This window comes from Sander lucioperca, chromosome 5, assembly GCF_008315115.2.
Source record: "Sander lucioperca isolate FBNREF2018 chromosome 5, SLUC_FBN_1.2, whole genome shotgun sequence".
Lineage (NCBI taxonomy): Eukaryota > Metazoa > Chordata > Actinopteri > Perciformes > Percidae > Sander > Sander lucioperca.
In genome coordinates this window covers 30,632,167-30,648,576 of record NC_050177.1, presented here as the reverse complement: position 1 = coordinate 30,648,576, position 16,410 = coordinate 30,632,167, and the positions used below count along the sequence as shown (strand labels likewise).

The 16,410-nt window shown below is 40.4% G+C and overlaps 2 protein-coding genes across 4 annotated transcripts; both read left to right on the top strand.

Moving 5' to 3' along the window:
- The first annotated feature begins 696 nt into the window (after positions 1-696).
- LOC116036702 lies at positions 697-8,495 on the top strand. 3 transcript variants are annotated; one of them, XM_036001660.1, is made up of 6 exons: positions 697-1,033; positions 4,616-4,859; positions 5,921-6,052; positions 6,401-6,520; positions 7,065-7,181; positions 8,263-8,495. In XM_036001660.1, the coding sequence occupies exons 2-6, from the start codon at positions 4,747-4,749 to the stop codon at positions 8,471-8,473; spliced, it is 693 nt and encodes a 230-aa protein (XP_035857553.1). In that variant the 5' UTR covers positions 697-1,033; positions 4,616-4,746; the 3' UTR covers positions 8,474-8,495. The 3 variants fall into 3 exon arrangements, with proteins under 3 accessions (XP_035857553.1, XP_031136134.2, XP_031136138.2); XM_031280274.2 differs by having other exon boundaries at positions 699-1,033; positions 6,404-6,520; positions 8,263-8,488; XM_031280278.2 differs by lacking the exon at positions 6,401-6,520 and having other exon boundaries at positions 700-1,033; positions 8,263-8,488.
- A 163-nt stretch (positions 8,496-8,658) lies between these two features.
- On the top strand, positions 8,659-10,655 carry LOC118495125 (protein NLRC3-like). The gene is made up of 2 exons (XM_036001624.1): positions 8,659-8,711; positions 8,848-10,655. The coding sequence occupies exons 1-2, from the start codon at positions 8,675-8,677 to the stop codon at positions 10,653-10,655; spliced, it is 1,845 nt and encodes a 614-aa protein (XP_035857517.1). The 5' UTR covers positions 8,659-8,674.
- The last annotated feature ends 5,755 nt before the right edge of the window (positions 10,656-16,410 follow it).

Genomic DNA, 16,410 nt, shown 5'->3' with positions numbered 1-16,410 from the left:
CCCCTGGCTGATTTAGTGTGGAAGAGGAACAATAAAGATGGACACAAAGAAAATAAGAAAAATTCCTGCAGGAGGGAGAGGAAGACGAGTACCAGGACAATTCTGTCTCTGTTTTCTTATTTTCATAGACCTTACCTTCTATAAATCTACTCTGAGATGGGTCATTCATTTTCTGTATTGAATTTCTGCAGCAAAAGAAACAAAATGCATTAATTTACTAAACCCAACAAAACAAAAATGTAGAGAGGCTTCAAGAGAAACTTCAGTCCAAAACACAATCTATGATCAATACACTATACTATTGTTATTGTATAAGTTTAATTTCACATTACTGACACATGTAAAATACTGCAGTTTCTGTAGTTCCATGTGATGTTAGTGTTTTTATGACATTGTGCAGTGACTGACTAAATGTTCCTGTTGGAAGAGAACATGTGTTAGTGTTTTGGAATAATTATTTGATTTTGAGACATGTTTGCATTGTTTTGGTGGACACAGTGTATTGTGTTAATGAATTATTGTATTTTGGAAATCAGTGTTAGAGTTTAGTTTTTAACGTGTGATTTTGAGCATGAAATTTTGCCAATTGTGTGTTGTAGGTGTGTTGGGCCCTAAAGTGTTTAGGAAAGTTGTTAAAAGTATTGACGAAATTGTCATAGCGATCGTAAAAAACTGTAATATGGAACTGGTCACTATGAGCTGGCCCTCCTCCAACAGGAAGTAGAGTCCAATCCTAATCAGGACCCTCTACAGTTAGAGGAGGTGTAGACCACACTCTCAGCAATCATTTGGTGCAACAGTGGCGAGAACAAACTTCTGACGTCTAAATTCCTGCATTCAGATATATTAGTATGCACGAATTTAAGTTATAAAATGTTGTAGGTTTCCACAGAATGAAGCCGTAGCTCGACGCTCTTCTAAATCTCCTCGTCTTAATCCACATTAAAAATCCAGAGATTTCTCTCCAGGAGGAGAGTGACCCTCTTCTTCATCAGCTCTTCTTCATCAACTCTTCTGACTTTTTGAAGTAACTGTAAGTTGCTGTTTGATACTTTAACACCACGTTAGTCTTTGGTCTCTTCAGGGTTAGTTTCTGGCTCTGTAAAGTTAAATATAATGTTTCTACTTCACTTCTTATTTCCTGAGAAAGTTTGGACGACTCTTGTGTTGAAGATAAATCTCCATGTTGGTGATTTACTGGAATCAAACAACTCTAATGTTTCTGCTAAAAGGGTGTGTGTGTGTGTGTGTGTGTGTGTGTGCGTGTGCGTGTGTGTGTGTGTGCGTGTAAGTGTGCGTGTGTGTGTGCGTGTGCGTGTGTGTGTGTGTGTGTGTGTGTGTGTGTGTGTGTGTGTGTGTGTGTGTGTGTGTGTGTGCCAACACAACTCTAATGTTTCTGCTCAAAGGTTCAAGGTTCAGCTTTATTGTCATTATACAACACAATTGTCCAATGAAATGTAATCATCATTTACAGCTGCTCTGATCAAGATCAGTTACCAGCCGGGCTGCCTCTGTGGACTTTGGTCTAAAATATCAGGAAAAAAAGTCAAGAATTGTCAAAAAATATTCCAAAAAGGTGACAAAAACTCTGAAAAAAGCAACAAAAATATAGAAAAAAGCAGCAAAAATCTCTGAAAACGTGACAAAAACTTTAAAAAAAGGAACAAAATCGTCTAAAAAGCCCCCCCATCTGGGGAGAAAACGCAAAAGTTGTGTTGCATTCTCACTTTTTATTCCGCATTTAGACGAGAGTTTTTTGGGGGAAATCTGCGTGCATATGGTGACGCAAAAGTGTGTGAAAGTCGATGTAGTATGCACGCCAGGCGGCTAGGTGGCACTGCCACACAACACCGCCAAGGCCGCGCGATTATGTAGAACCTTCTTTCTACTGTTCTCTCCTTAGTAGCACAAAACCAAAACATGTCGACCGGCACAGTCGACCGTTATAAGCCACAGCACAGCACCCACGGGAGCACTACCAGTATCCTGAGCCTCGCAGCCCTTCAGCCGCTGCTTGAGAGCGAGAGGCAGCAGGCAGAGGAGGGTGACTGCTGGCCGCTGGCCGCTGGCCGCTGCCCGCAGCCCGCTGCCCGCTGCCCGCTGGCCTCTGCCCGCTACCCGCTGCCCGCTGCCACTCACTCTCTCTCTTTCTCTTCATCTGCAACGTTGTAGCCTACTCTGGCTCAAATGAATTGCCTACATATGGTCATCGCACTATAACAACCTTATCCACATTGTCGAAATCATTTAAATATTGAGCCATTACATTGAAAATATTTTAGATAACAGGAGCCTACAGTTTCTGTAGCCTACTCCATAACAACAGACTACCTGGACGCCTTTTTCTCGTCTCTCTCCACACCGCTGTCTTCAGACTTTTGTGTTTTTACCCTTTAGACGGTAACGCGACGGTGGAGCGTTTTTAAGATTTCCACTCTGGAGGGTGGTTTCACTTTTTTGCGTTTTAAAGCCCCAAAAACGCTGTCGCCGTATAAACGAAAGGCACATCCGATAAAATACTTTCTCGTTTTCACCCGCGAGCATCATCGAGTAAACAGGGCCTGACAGGACTGATGTGGAGACAACATGACTCAGCTCTTTTATTCTCTAACTAAATCAACTACAGTTTTTTACGATCGCTATGACAATTTTTTCAATACTTTTAACAGCTTTCCTAAACTCTTAACACAGTTAGCACAACATCTGTCTGTGAAGGCTATACAATTAACACATTTATTGTTGCTTTGACACAAAATACATACAGTTAACACACATTTAAAATGCTTGAACATCTTTTACACACAAGCTCCACCAAGACCAAAACAATGTCTTTTTACCACCAACTTCACAAATGCTTTCACTCTGTATGTCAGAACAGATAACATCATGTTCTAAACCTAACGTACAGGCTACAGTCAAAGTGAACAGCTGTTCACAAATAAACACAAATATATCCCCTGGCTGATTTAGTGTGGAAGAGGAACAATAAAGATGGACACAAAGAAAATAAGAAAAATTCCTGCAGGAGGGAGAGGAAGACGAGTACCAGGACAATTCTGTCTCTGTTTTCTTATTTTCATAGACCTTACCTTCTATAAATCTACTCTGAGATGGGTCATTCATTTTCTGTATTGAATTTCTGCAGCAAAAGAAACAAAATGCATTAATTTACTAAACCCAACAAAACAAAAATGTAGAGAGGCTTCAAGAGAAACTGCAGTCCAAAACACAATCTATGGTCAATACAATATACTATTGTTATTGTATAAGTTTAATTTCACATTACTGACACATATTAAATACTGCAGTTTCTGTAATTCCATGTGACGTTAGTGTTTTTATGACATTGTGCAGTGACTGACTAAATGTTCCTGTTGGAAGAGAACATGTGTTAGTGTTTTGGAATAATTATTTGATTTTGAGACATGTTTGCATTGTTTTGGTGGACACAGTGTATTGTGTTAGTGAATTATTGTATTTTGGAAATCAGTGTTGGAGTTTAGTTTTTAATGTGTGATTTTGATTTGATTGGGTCACTATGAGCTGGTACTCCTCCAACAGGAAGTAGAGTCCAATCCTAATCAGGACCCTCTACAGTTAGAGGAGGTGTAGACCACACTCTCAGCAATCATTTGGTGCAACAGTGGCGAGAACAAACTTCTGACGTCTAAATTCCTGCATTCAGATATATTAGTATGCACGAATTTAAGATATAAAATGTTGTAGGTTTCCTCAGGATGAAGCCGTAGCTCGACGCTCTTCTAAATCTCCTCGTCTTAATCCACATTAAAACATCCAGGAACAGCTCACCTGTGTCAGAGATTTCTCTCCAGGAGGAGAGTGACCCTCTTCTCCATCAACTCTTCTTCATCAACTCTTCTTCATCAACTCTTCTGACTGTTTGAAGAAACTGTAAGTTGCTGTTTGATACTTTAACAACACGTTAGTCTTTGGTCTCTTCAGGGTTAGTTTCTGGCTCTGTAAAGTTAAATATAATGTTTCTACTTCACTTCTTATTTCCTGAGAAAGTTTGGACGACTCTTGTGTTGAAGATAAATCTCCATGTTGTAACATGAACTACTACAGAGGAGGTTTTAAATCCTTTGCCAGGTGTTTATACGTCTGTCTGTCACAAGCGTGAGGCTGCAGTCAGGAAACTTTACAGCTGTGTAGCTGAGATCTAAATGAAGGCCGAGTTGAAGATGGGGGGGGTCTGAGCAAGGGGGGAGGAAGTAGGAGGGGAGGAAGTAAGGAAGGACCAACTTTAAGCCCCTGGCCTGATTTGGCCGGTGTGAATCCATCATAATATGGCCTCTAGTTATTTCCTTTCTCCTGCTGTCAGAAAACAAACCGTCGTCTCCACCAGCGTAAAGTCAGACACAACAGGACTCTACTGTTTCCTCTGGGACCTTTCAGAATAAAATGTAGTGACCTAAATGCCTCTGTTACTGTTGTAGTGATGGGTGGAGGAGGAGAAGTGTCTTCATGTCCTTAATTTTTATGAACAGGACAGGAATGTTCTGTGCAAAGATAACATTAGTCCTGGAGTCTTTCCAATGTTCCTGTTCTCCCAGTTTCTGGAGATTAAAAAGTGGTCATCCTCTCTTTCTAACAGGACCCATCAGAGACCAGACCCTGCTGAACCTGAACCTGAACCTGAACCCAGCTGTGTGTCCATGAAGAGTAACCGGTCCATGGAGCCACCGCTACTTTAATAAAAGACCTGTAAGGGAGAGGAGAATAGAAATGGAGGAGAGGCTACTTGAAATGGAGGAGAGAGGATTGATGGAGAGACTTGAATGGCAGAAGGAGAGAATTGCAATGGAAAGTGAAATTGAAATGTTAAGAAGAAGATTGAGGTGAGTTGTGAACATCCAGCAAACTGGAACGAGTCTCATTGGATGGAACTACGTCCCGTCTGGGTTGTTTTGTGTCTCATGCACACTCCTTCAAATAAAGTGTTTTTTTTGTAATTTTGTGGAAAGAAATTATTGTAGTTGATGACTGAAATGAGAATATTTTTGCAAATTAATTTCCTGTCTCACTCAAAATATGTTTCTCTTTAGACAACATTTTGAAATATTATATTTAGATTTATTTTAATTCTGATTTTAAAATATATTTTTATTGGGTTTTGGACAGAAAGTAAAGCATTATTGGCATTTAATTAATTTTAAGTTAATAATTATGCCTACAGACATATTCATATTAATTTTATATTTTAGATTAGATTAGATTCAACTTCATTGACATTGTGTAGAGCACAAGTACAAAGAGCAAAATACAGTTTACATCCAACCAGAAGTGCAAAAAAGCAGAAAAGTGCAATGTGATATACAAGTATAGACAGGTGGTGCATAGACAGGACAATAAATATATTGCTGTGTTATAATAGCAGAATAAATATGGCTATGTAATATGAACAATGTATGAACAACATGTAAAGATTTGTGCAATATAGCAGCATTGACATTATACTAGTAGTAAGAATAATATATGCAGTGTATTAGCAGAGTATATAATAAGAGAAGCAGAATTAATATGTATATTCTGTATCAACCATATAGACAGGTATGTGCAGTATGTACAGCTATGTGCAGTGTGGTAACATTATAAGAGTAGTAAGAATAATAAGTGTATGGGCAGGATGAATAGTATGAAGAGCAGTAGAATATGGCTATGTATAAGTGTAATTACAGTATGTACATTTGTAAATAAATAAATAGAACAGTATGGGTGGGATAGGGTAGTGCAAATTGTCCAGGGGGGGGGGGTCTTAGTAGGTTAAATTTTCACTGGGATGCAGAGCAAGAGTTCAGTTGGGTGACAGCCGCAGGAAAGAAGAACAAGAAGAAGAAGGAGGAGGAGGAGGAAGGAAGGAAGGAAAATGTGACCCTCAATAAATGTGTTTTTCTATCAGGACCCAGAAGAGACCAGAGTCTCCTGAACCTGAACCTGAACCTGAACCCAGCTGTGTGTCCTTCAAGAGCGAACGGTCAAATGATGGTCGCTATTTTGACTTTAAAGGAGAGCAACCCTCTGCTGAAAAGAGGTAAGCTGTTAATATTATAATATTACTGAATCATGTTATAACTTTTATGTATCTAGAGAAGTTTTAAGTTTATTTTCAGCATCTTTCTTCTTCACATATATTTATATTCTCACATCTGAAAGTTGTCCAGTTAAACCAGTCTTCAACTCTTGACTTTAGGTAAATATCGGATCTGGTTTGGTCCAATATAATCTGTTTGTTTAGCTTTTTAACCTAGTTTTCTTGTATATTTTATTGAACTTCTTTGTATTAATCTTGTTTTAGTTGCTGCTTGTATCTCCAGCTGTTTTTGTGTCCTGAATAATAAAAAGTGAATTTCCATCCCTGTTGGTCTTACTCTCTGTGTAACAGGATCCATCAAAGACCAGACTCTGCTGAACCTGAACCCAGCTGTGTGTCCTTCAAGAGCGAATGGTCACATCAACGCTATATTAGTTTTAAAGGAGAGCAACCCTCTGCTGAAATGAGGTAAGCTGTTAGTAATATTATAATATTGCTGATTCATGTTTTAACTTTTATGTACCCAGAGAAGTTTTGAAATTTATTTTCAGCATCTTTCTTCTTCACATAAATTTCTCTATCTGAAAGTTGTCCAGTCTTCAACTGTAGATCTCAATGTAATATTGGACCTGGTTTGGTCCAATATCATCTGGTGTTTTAGCCCCATTAAAAAGCATTTTAAATCTCCCATAGCCATAGGGTAGGCTAAAAATCATGAATGGCTAAATTCTTCCCAAATGTTCTTCTCCAACTGGGAATACCAGGGGGATGGTTGGGATGGATGTGCCTCAGAGTGCCCCTTCCAGGGTAACTTTATTTGCACAATATTGGATCTGGTTTGGTCCAATATATTCTCTGGTGTTTTATCTTTTTAACACAGTTTTTTGTGTAGTTTATTGAATTTCTTTGTGTTAATCTTGTTTTAGTTGCTGCTTGTATCTCCAGCTGTTTTTGTGTCTGAATAATAAAAAGTGAATTTCCATCCCTCTTGGTCTTACTCTCTGTGTAACAGGATCCATCAGAGACCAGACTCTGCTGAACCTGAACCCAGCTGTGTGTCCTTCAAGAGTGACTGGTCACATCAACGCTATATTAGTTTTAAAGGAGGGCAACCCTCTGCTGAAATGAGGTAAGCTGTTAATAATATTATAATATTGCTGATTCATGTTTCAACTTTTATGTATCCAGAGACGTTTTGAAATTTATTTTCAGCGTCTTTCTTCTTCACATATATTTATATTCTCACATCTGAAAGCTGTCCAGTAGACCAGTCTTCAACTGTAGATCTCAATTTAATACTGGACCTGGTTTGGTCCAATATTATCTGGTGTTTTTGCCTAATTAAAAAGCATTTTAAATCTCCCATAGCCATAGGGTAGGATAAAAATCATGAATGGCAAAATTCTTCCCAAATTTTCTTCTCCAACTGGGAATACCAGGGGGATGGTTGGGATGTATGTGCCTCAGAGTGCCCCTTCCAGGGTAACTTCATCTGCACGTCCCCCCTGGAGAACCAGCGACCCTTGGTAAGTGTTTGTGTCACCTGGGTCAGGACACTATTTGCCATGAGAAGACTTCTGCCATTTGAGTGTGGACACTTAAGGCCAACTTTCAGTGAGTGGGTTCATGACCAGACCCCCCCCCCGCCCAGTCTTCTGACCCAAATTGGTCAAAACGCAAAATTCTTCCCAAATGTTGTACGTGGGTTTGCCAGTTGGATGTCAGATCAGAAGTCAATAAGGGGTAGAAAAAAAAAGAAACCACCATCCAACAGTATCCTCAGTCCAGGTCAGCAGTTCTCCCCGACTACAAACAGGCCATCTAAGCTCTGCTTCCCCCTCCTGAGTCTGCTGACGGTTTGCCAAAATCGTTTTGAGGCCAACAGAAAGTTTTTCACCATTGACTCCCCAAAATCCTTCTACCTACAAATGTTTGGCTCCATGACCACAGAAGCTGGAGACCTCCTGGCATCATGATACCAGTCTGCTGCTTCAGGAGTCCTTTAGGCCAACCATGTTGTATCCCTTGTTTATTTCTCAGTTCTTTCTGTTGATTCACAGTGGGGTCAGCAGCACCACCAACACTTTCATGTCAGGGGAAACCATCTGATTCAATGTTGTAATCAACACTTTAAGTCACAGGAAAAACCTTGTGTTTGTCTCTGTGTGGACAGACATGATGTGAACTAATTCTTCCTGATTCCTCCACAGAGTGGACCAGGAGAGCTCAGAGGTTCCCAGTGGTCAGTCTGCCCAGCAGCATCAAACACACCTGGACTCCATATTTATGGTCTGTACATGTACAACAACTACTTTTACATCTATTCTGTTCACAATCATCTCCATGCTGCACTTTTCAGACCAGTGGTTTGTCAGTCTGTCCAACAAGTATCTGATGTTTGCTTCCATGATTTCAGTTTGATTGTGTCATTCATATAATCTTCTGTTCCAGCTGCTGGAGGAGAACATCTGCACTTTTGTGAAGAACGAGCTGAAGAAGATCCAGAAGGTTCTGAGTCCAGATTACCCAGAATGCTTAGAGAGTCAGAGGGAGGATGAGGATGAAGAGCAGAGGAGCAGCAGAGAGGCATTTCTGAAGATCACACTGCACTTCCTGAGGAGAATGAAGCAGGACGAGCTGGCTGACCGTCTGCAGCGCAGTAAGAGGATTTCTCTAAAGATTTAACTTGCTGGACTAATGGGACGTTTACTAATGTCTCCAGAGATGGACCAAAATATGTTCCTGTTTTCTTTACAAAATTACTTAATGATCTTTTTTATTATGTATTCGTTCAGGAAGTTCTGCTGGAGTTTGTAAACGTAAACTCAAGACTAACCTAAACAAGAAGTTCCAGTGTGTGTTTGAGGGGATTGCTAAAGCAGGAAACCCAACCCTTCTGAATCAGATGTTCACAGAGATCTACATCATGGAGGGAGGGACTGCAGAGGTCAATGATGAACATGAGGTCAGACAGATTGAAATAGCATCCAGGAAACCAGACAGACCAGAAACAACAATCAGAAGAGAAGATATCTTTAAAGCCCCACCTGGAAGAGATGAACCAATCAGAACAGTGATGACTAAGGGAGTGGCTGGCATCGGGAAAACAGTCTTAACACAGAAGTTCACTCTGGACTGGGCTGAAGACAAAGCCAACCAGGACATCCAGTTCATATTTCCATTCACTTTCAGAGAGTTGAACGTGTTGAAAGAGAAAAAGTACAGCTTGGTGGAACTTGTTGATCACTTCTTTAGTGAAACCAAAGAAGCAGGAATCTGCAGGTTTGAAGAGTTCCAGGTTGTGTTCATCTTTGACGGTCTGGATGAGTGTCGACTTCCTCTGGACTTCCTCAACACTGAGATCCTGACTGATGTTACAGAGTCCACCTCAGTGGATGTGCTGCTGACAAACCTCATCAGGGGGAAACTGCTTCCCTCTGCTCACCTCTGGATAACCACACGACCTGCAGCAGCCAATCAGATCCCTGCTGAGTGTGTTGACATGGTGACAGAGGTCAGAGGTTTCACTGACCCACAGAAGGAGGAGTACTTCAGGAAGAGATTCAGAGATGAGGAGCAGGCCAGCAGAATCATCTCCCACATCAAGACATCACGAAGCCTCCACATCATGTGTCACATCCCAGTCTTCTGCTGGATCACTGCTACAGTTCTGGAGGACGTGTTGAAGACCAGAGAGGGAGGAGAGCTGCCCAAGACCCTGACTGAGATGTACATCCAGTTTCTGGTGGTTCAGTCCAAACTGAAGAACATCAAATACGGTGGAGGAGCTGGGACCGATTCAAACTGGAATAAAGAGACGAAGAAGATGATTGAGTCTCTGGGAAAACTGGCTTTTGAGCAGCTGCAGAAAGGCAACCTGATCTTCTATGAATCAGACCTGACAAAGTGTGGCATCGATATCAGATCAGCCTCAGTGTACTCAGGAGTGTTCACACAGATCTTTAAAGAGGAGAGAGGACTGTACCAGGACAAGGTGTTCTGCTTCGTCCATCTGAGTGTTCAGGAGTTTCTGGCTGCTCTTCATGTCCATCTGACATTCATCAACTCTGGCTTCAATCTGCTGTCAGACGAACAGACAACCTACTGTCAGCCTAAAGTCTTCAGAGTCAAACCTAAAGTAGAATGTCTCCTTCAGAGTGCTGTGGACGAAGCCTTACAGAGTCCAAATGGACACCTGGACTTGCTCCTCCGCTTCCTCCTGGGTCTGTCACTGCAGACCAATCAGACTCTCCTACGAGGCCTGATGACACAGGCAGGAAGTAGCTCAGAGACCAATCAGAAAACAGTCAAGTACATCAAGAAGAAGATCAGTGAGAATCTGTCTGCAGAGAGAAGCATTAATCTGTTCCACTGTCTGAATGAACTGGATGATCATTCTCTAGTGGAGGAGATCCAACAGTCCCTGAGTTCAGGAAGTCTCTCCACAGATGAACTGTCTCCTGCTCAGTGGTCAGCTCTGGTCTTCATCTTACTGTCATCAGGAAAAGATCTGGACGTTTTTGACCAGAAGAAATACTCTGCATCAGAGGAGGCTCTTCTGAGGCTGCTGCCAGTGGTCAAAGCCTCCAAGAAAGCTCTGTAAGTGGGATTTATTCATCAATAAATACTCTGCTATCTTTCAACAGGAGTTAAATATAAATATCTTGTTTCCTTCCTGTTGTCTCTCCAGACTGAGTGGCTGTAACCTGTCAGAGAGAAGCTGTGAAGCTCTGTCCTCAGTTCTCAGCTCCCAGTCCTCTAGTCTGAGAGAGCTGGACCTGAGCAACAACGACCTGCAGGATTCAGGAGGGAAGCTGATCTCTGTTGGACTGAGGAGTCCACACTGCACACTGGAGACTCTCAGGTCAGATCAAGAACAATAATCTTTGAAAAAAAAACAGCATTGCAAAAAAAATACTTTGGAAACATTCAAACATTGTGAATGTTTCCAAAGTATTTTATTCTGATTTAGAATCACTTCATAAACAATGAAATATGAACTGTGGCAGAGATACACAAATAATTTATAGTTTAATATCATGTGACTTTGATTACTGGACGTTTGTTTATTCCTGATTATACAAGAAGTAGATCCGACCAGACAACCTGATTGGTCAGCTAGACATTTAGAACATACTCAAATCAGCTTGACAGCACACCCAGAGCCATTTCAGCACACCTGGCGCATCACATAAAATATTACTCCTCCATTTCCATGGCAACATTGTAACTTCCAGGGCTGAATCAAAATCAGTAATTTTAGCCTACAACATTGATACACTGGATCGTTTTGTTGTTAATTTTATGGAGGACTTAGTTTTGATGAATGATTGGAAGAGGGTGAGAAGTGAATCATTGGATGAAACAACATTTTTAAACTCTGGAGTTAACTGTTACTGGAATAGTTTGGATCACATCAGCTGTTTGGATCACATCAGCTGTTTGAATAACATCAGTTGTGCCACTGACGCGTCAATAATGACGTTCGCGGATGTATAGTAGCAAAATAAAATGTTTATTAGATATTTTAGTTATAACCAGATAAAGTTAGCCAAGCAGCTTGGTGTTTTGATGTGCGGTAGTTATTACGTTTTGGAAAATTCCACAATCTCTACCATTACAAAGCTAACGTTAGCTTAAGATGACTGGCTGACTAACGTTTAACAGGGAGGGACTACAAATGATTTCTGTTGCTTTTCTTTATTTTGAGAGTGAATTGCCCAACAATATGAACACAGCTTGATTATAATTTTTATTTAGTTGGTAACCATTGTTGTATAATCGCTTTATTACACGAGACAGTTTGATTTAACATCATATTTTCACTTCAGTCATGCTTAGCTGCTTCACTGTCGTGCCAATAATGATTTTAAATCAAACCCACAATCATTATTTGTCTTCTTATATGACATTTCTCTAAACTTTAAGCTTTATTAAATTTAAACCACCCTTCTCATGTCAGGATTTAAAATTTAGCAATTTGGAAATCTTTTAATGTTTCCAAAGCATTTTCTTCTCATTTATAATATGTCGTAAAGCACAAAGTATGAACTATGGCTATGGCATTTTTTTTAAATCGTATGTGAATTTGAATACTGGATGTCTTTTTATTCCTCATTCAGTCACAATTAGTTATCATGTTTCCAACCTGTTTAGAAAATGGATTTTACAGTCTCTATCACCAAAAGGTCAGGATTCATTAACCCATTCAACTGATGACCATTTAACTTTAGTTGATAAAACAGCTGCTTTGTGTCTGTTGATACGATAAAATTGGGCAGTAGTTATTAATTATATAATTATTAATTTCTAGACTCAGAGTTACTTTCCATGAGGATTTTTCATTGTTTAATTTTGTTGTTAAATAATTAAATAGAACAGATGATTTTAAAGGTGTATTCTAATTCTGAACCAAAATGTACCTGGACAACAAACAAACATAAAACTAACACATGGCTCCACGTGTTGACAGAGGGTTCCTGTGTGTTGTTCTGTGTGTTTGCAGTCTGTCAGGCTGTCTGATCTCAGAGGAAGGCTGTTCTTCTCTAGTCTCAGCTCTGAGCTCCAACCCCTCCCATCTGAGAGAGCTGGACCTGAGCTACAATCATCCAGGAGACTCAGGAGTGAAGCTACTGTCAGCGGGACTGAAGGATCCTCTCTGGAGACTGGACACTCTCAGGTACAAACACTGATGAACAAACAGGAGATATTTGTGTAGGAAGTTTTAAAGGAGAACATCTCCAGGAACTAAAATGATGACTTCCTGTTGTTAATAATTAATGTAATTGATGTAGTTTGGACACAATTCTGTATGTTAAAGGAACTGTCCGTTGTTCAGTTTCAACTTGACAGAAAGGTCCAGGACAGGTTTAGCCTAGCTTAGCACAAATCAATGTGCTTTCTACGCTGTGAGAAGTGTGGATGAAGCATTATTCTTTCGGCAGACTAGTTAGCTAGAGGTCTAAAATGTCAGTTGCCGATGCTGCATGGCTCATGTGATTGATCAGAGACGTATACTGACATCCAGACCAATTATTTCTCTAAGTTCCTCTTGTACTGGGAGAGTACCGGCCCTAAGTTCAAAAAGTCCCTCAAAATGCTTTTCCTAGTCCCTGCGGTGCAAACACAATATATACTGTATATGTGTGTGTGAGAGTGATGTAATGTTCATGTTTCCCAGACAGAGAAAGGTCCACTGTTGCACCAAATGCTTGCTCTTGGGGGAATTGTTGGGTCTCTGTAAATGATAGTGTGGCAGTGACGCTGGCAGCTCTAATCCTGTACGCACAGTGCGTACTTTTTTTTTCTATGAGACACTCATCTAATGATACCAATGAGTAAATGTGCACATAGTCTGTTCTGCTGTCTGCTATGTTCAGTTATATTTTCCTCATTATTTATACGTTATTTCACCCACAAGCCATCCGCTATTAATCAGAATATTCATTGTTATGACTCGATCTGTAGATCAGAGGTGGACCGTCAGGGCCAGCAAGGCCTTCTCTGCTGGCCAAGAAATTATCAGAATCAGAAAATTATATTTTTATAATTGAATGCCTAAAATAAAGAACATATGTATGTTCAATATTGTTTACGCTGCAAGTTCATTTACATTTTAAATTTTTTAGTGAAATGATTTTACTAGCTATTACTGCTTGCTTTAGGTGTTAAAGATCTGAGCAGTGTCAGTGGCCGCTGTGCCTTTGTGTGTGCGTGGTGACACGTGTGTGTTAAGCCCGCACTGTTTGGCTGGAATTTCTGGCGAGGCCTGTTGATCGCTGATTGTGTTATATGTGTTTTTGATTTCTTTGTGGTCACCGTATGAGTAAACATGACCCAGACACGTAACTATCGGTAATAGGGCTGTTGGAACGAATACCGAAATTCGAATATAATTCGAATAGAAAAAATCAATACTATTCGAATGCTGAAATTACTATTCGAAGGTGACTTTTTTTTTCTTTCTTTTCTTTATAAATATACGTTATATATAATAAATGTTAGCTAATCATCCCCTTCTCGCCTTGGCCTACCCACATATGTGATTCATGTCATGTCGTATGAACAATAACTTAGGCGGCGTGAGAAACACAAGGCGTTGTGAGGTCTAAGTTAACGTTACGTACCAAGTAACGTTAGTACAACATTACGGAGCTAACGTTACGTACCGAGTAACGTTAGTACACGGGGGAGTGACAGGCTGCGGCTGGAAATCGTAAGAAGGACGGGAAATAGTTTTAACATGAAATTAAAATCGACATCCACCGAGCCAAAATGCTTATGTTAACATTAGTTAGCTCGTTCTGGTTTCCTAACTGCGTGGCGAGGTATAGTAACGTTAGCATAGCTGGGAGCTTCATGGAGAAAGCTAAAGTTGATGTTAACTGCTCTACAGCTGTCAGTTAGCTTCCACGTCATATAATTACCTTCTAATAGCTGTATTCTCAGTAACGTGACAATCTGCTGGAAAGAGGTTGCTTATAAATCACTAAAATAGTAGTGACAGCCCCGGTTGGCTTGGTTATTAATGCAGTTAGCATCGTTTGTTACTTACCTAGTTTATGACAAATCGTTTGGCTGTGCTTTCTAACATGATGTCACTGTGCTAACCGAGCACCGTTAGCCTTTACAACAGAGCCGCTTCACTACACTTATTAGATAATGTTTCATTCCAGAGTTCTCTGTTGATTTGTGTTTGTCGCTGTGTGCTCGTGGTGGAAAATTAATGTAAACAGAGTTGCGTGCAGGTCGCCTCAAGGCCAGGCCAATGTTGGAAGTCCCTCTAGTGGACGGAACGTGTAACAACATCCACGTGCTTATAGTGGCATTGACAATGCATGAGCCTGAGTAGTTTAGTACATATTATTTAACAGGCTGCAATTGAGCATTAAATATTCGAATATTATTAGAATATTAAAAAAAATATCAAATGGAATTGGAATAGTATTATAGAGGAAGATTGACAGCTCTAATCGGTAAGCAGGGTATGCGGTGCTTAAGGCCCTGGACCAATCAGGGGCCCGCGTGACTGGAAGATATTGATTGACAGCTGGGGACCCCTATCACATTTTCATTACTCGCGACAATCCCAGCAGTCCCACGTGCACTCTGACAGCCAGTGACCAAGCTGGAGTGAGAACGGGTAAAATTAATTTCCTTGTTTTTGATATGAAAACGAGACCGTGGACGAGACACCTGTGTGACTCGAACATTTTACATTTACCAACAAGACGTACAGCGAAAGACCATCCAAAACATTTCAGACCGTCCTGCCAACCTGTTTACATTTTAGCATCAATGTACTACTGTAACGATTTTTCACTATGAAGTCGCTGAAAGTTGCTGCTGTTTCAATCCTGTCGGCTTTTTGCAGCAGGCGGGGCTGCTTCGTTCTCCCCGCGACTGATGTGCACACACACACACACACACACACACACACACACACACAATCACACACTGTGGATGCAGGAAAAAACCACAGATGAGACGTACAGGATGACCTAAATTGAGGACAGTTACGCTCGTTATTGTAAGTGCAATAATAAGTTAAAGTCCAATAAGTACTTTATCAAACCGTATGAATGTGTGTCCCAGGCCAGGTTAGGAAATTAACTTACAACGTAAAGATCATTTTCATTTTTGATTAATTCAATGAATTATTATTTTTTGTCTTAAATCCACCAGCCATTTTCATATAATACCAACATTTGCAGCATGGTGAGCCTTTTTGGTAAGGTTCCTAGGAAATCTCAGCCCAGAGTAATTAATTAATAGTAATAATTATTATTCTCCCCAAAACAAGTTTCCTTTTTATTTTTAAAGAACTACACAAAAGAAATCGCAACTTTTTTTTGCAACTTTCACTGTCTATCTCAACTTCATTGTAACAAACAAACAAACAAAAGACATCGCAACTTTTATCGACATTTTTTACAAAAGCTCCCGTGAAATCAGGCATTTTGGGCCGCAACAATCTCAAAAAAGGCCGCGAAGTCCTAGAGGGACTGCCCTTTTTGTTTTTTCATGTGTTATGGTGTGCATTCACCAGTGTTTTTTTGTTGTTGTGGTGTGCGTAGGCTACTCCTGATTTTGTCAGTCATCTCATCTCTTATATGCTGTGTCTCTATGATCCTATCCTGTCCTATTCATGGTAGCCTACTCGTGGACATTGTGCCGTCATCACGTGCTGTAGTAGGGGCCCGCCTTGATAATCCTGCTTAAGGGCCCGGTGTAACTGACTCTGAGGTGAAGTTACCATAGTAACTGACTCTGAGGTGAAGTTACCATAGTAACTGACTCTGAGGTGAAGTTACCTCTCTTTCTGAAACAGAAAACCCAGTTTCCTTCATCTCAGGGTT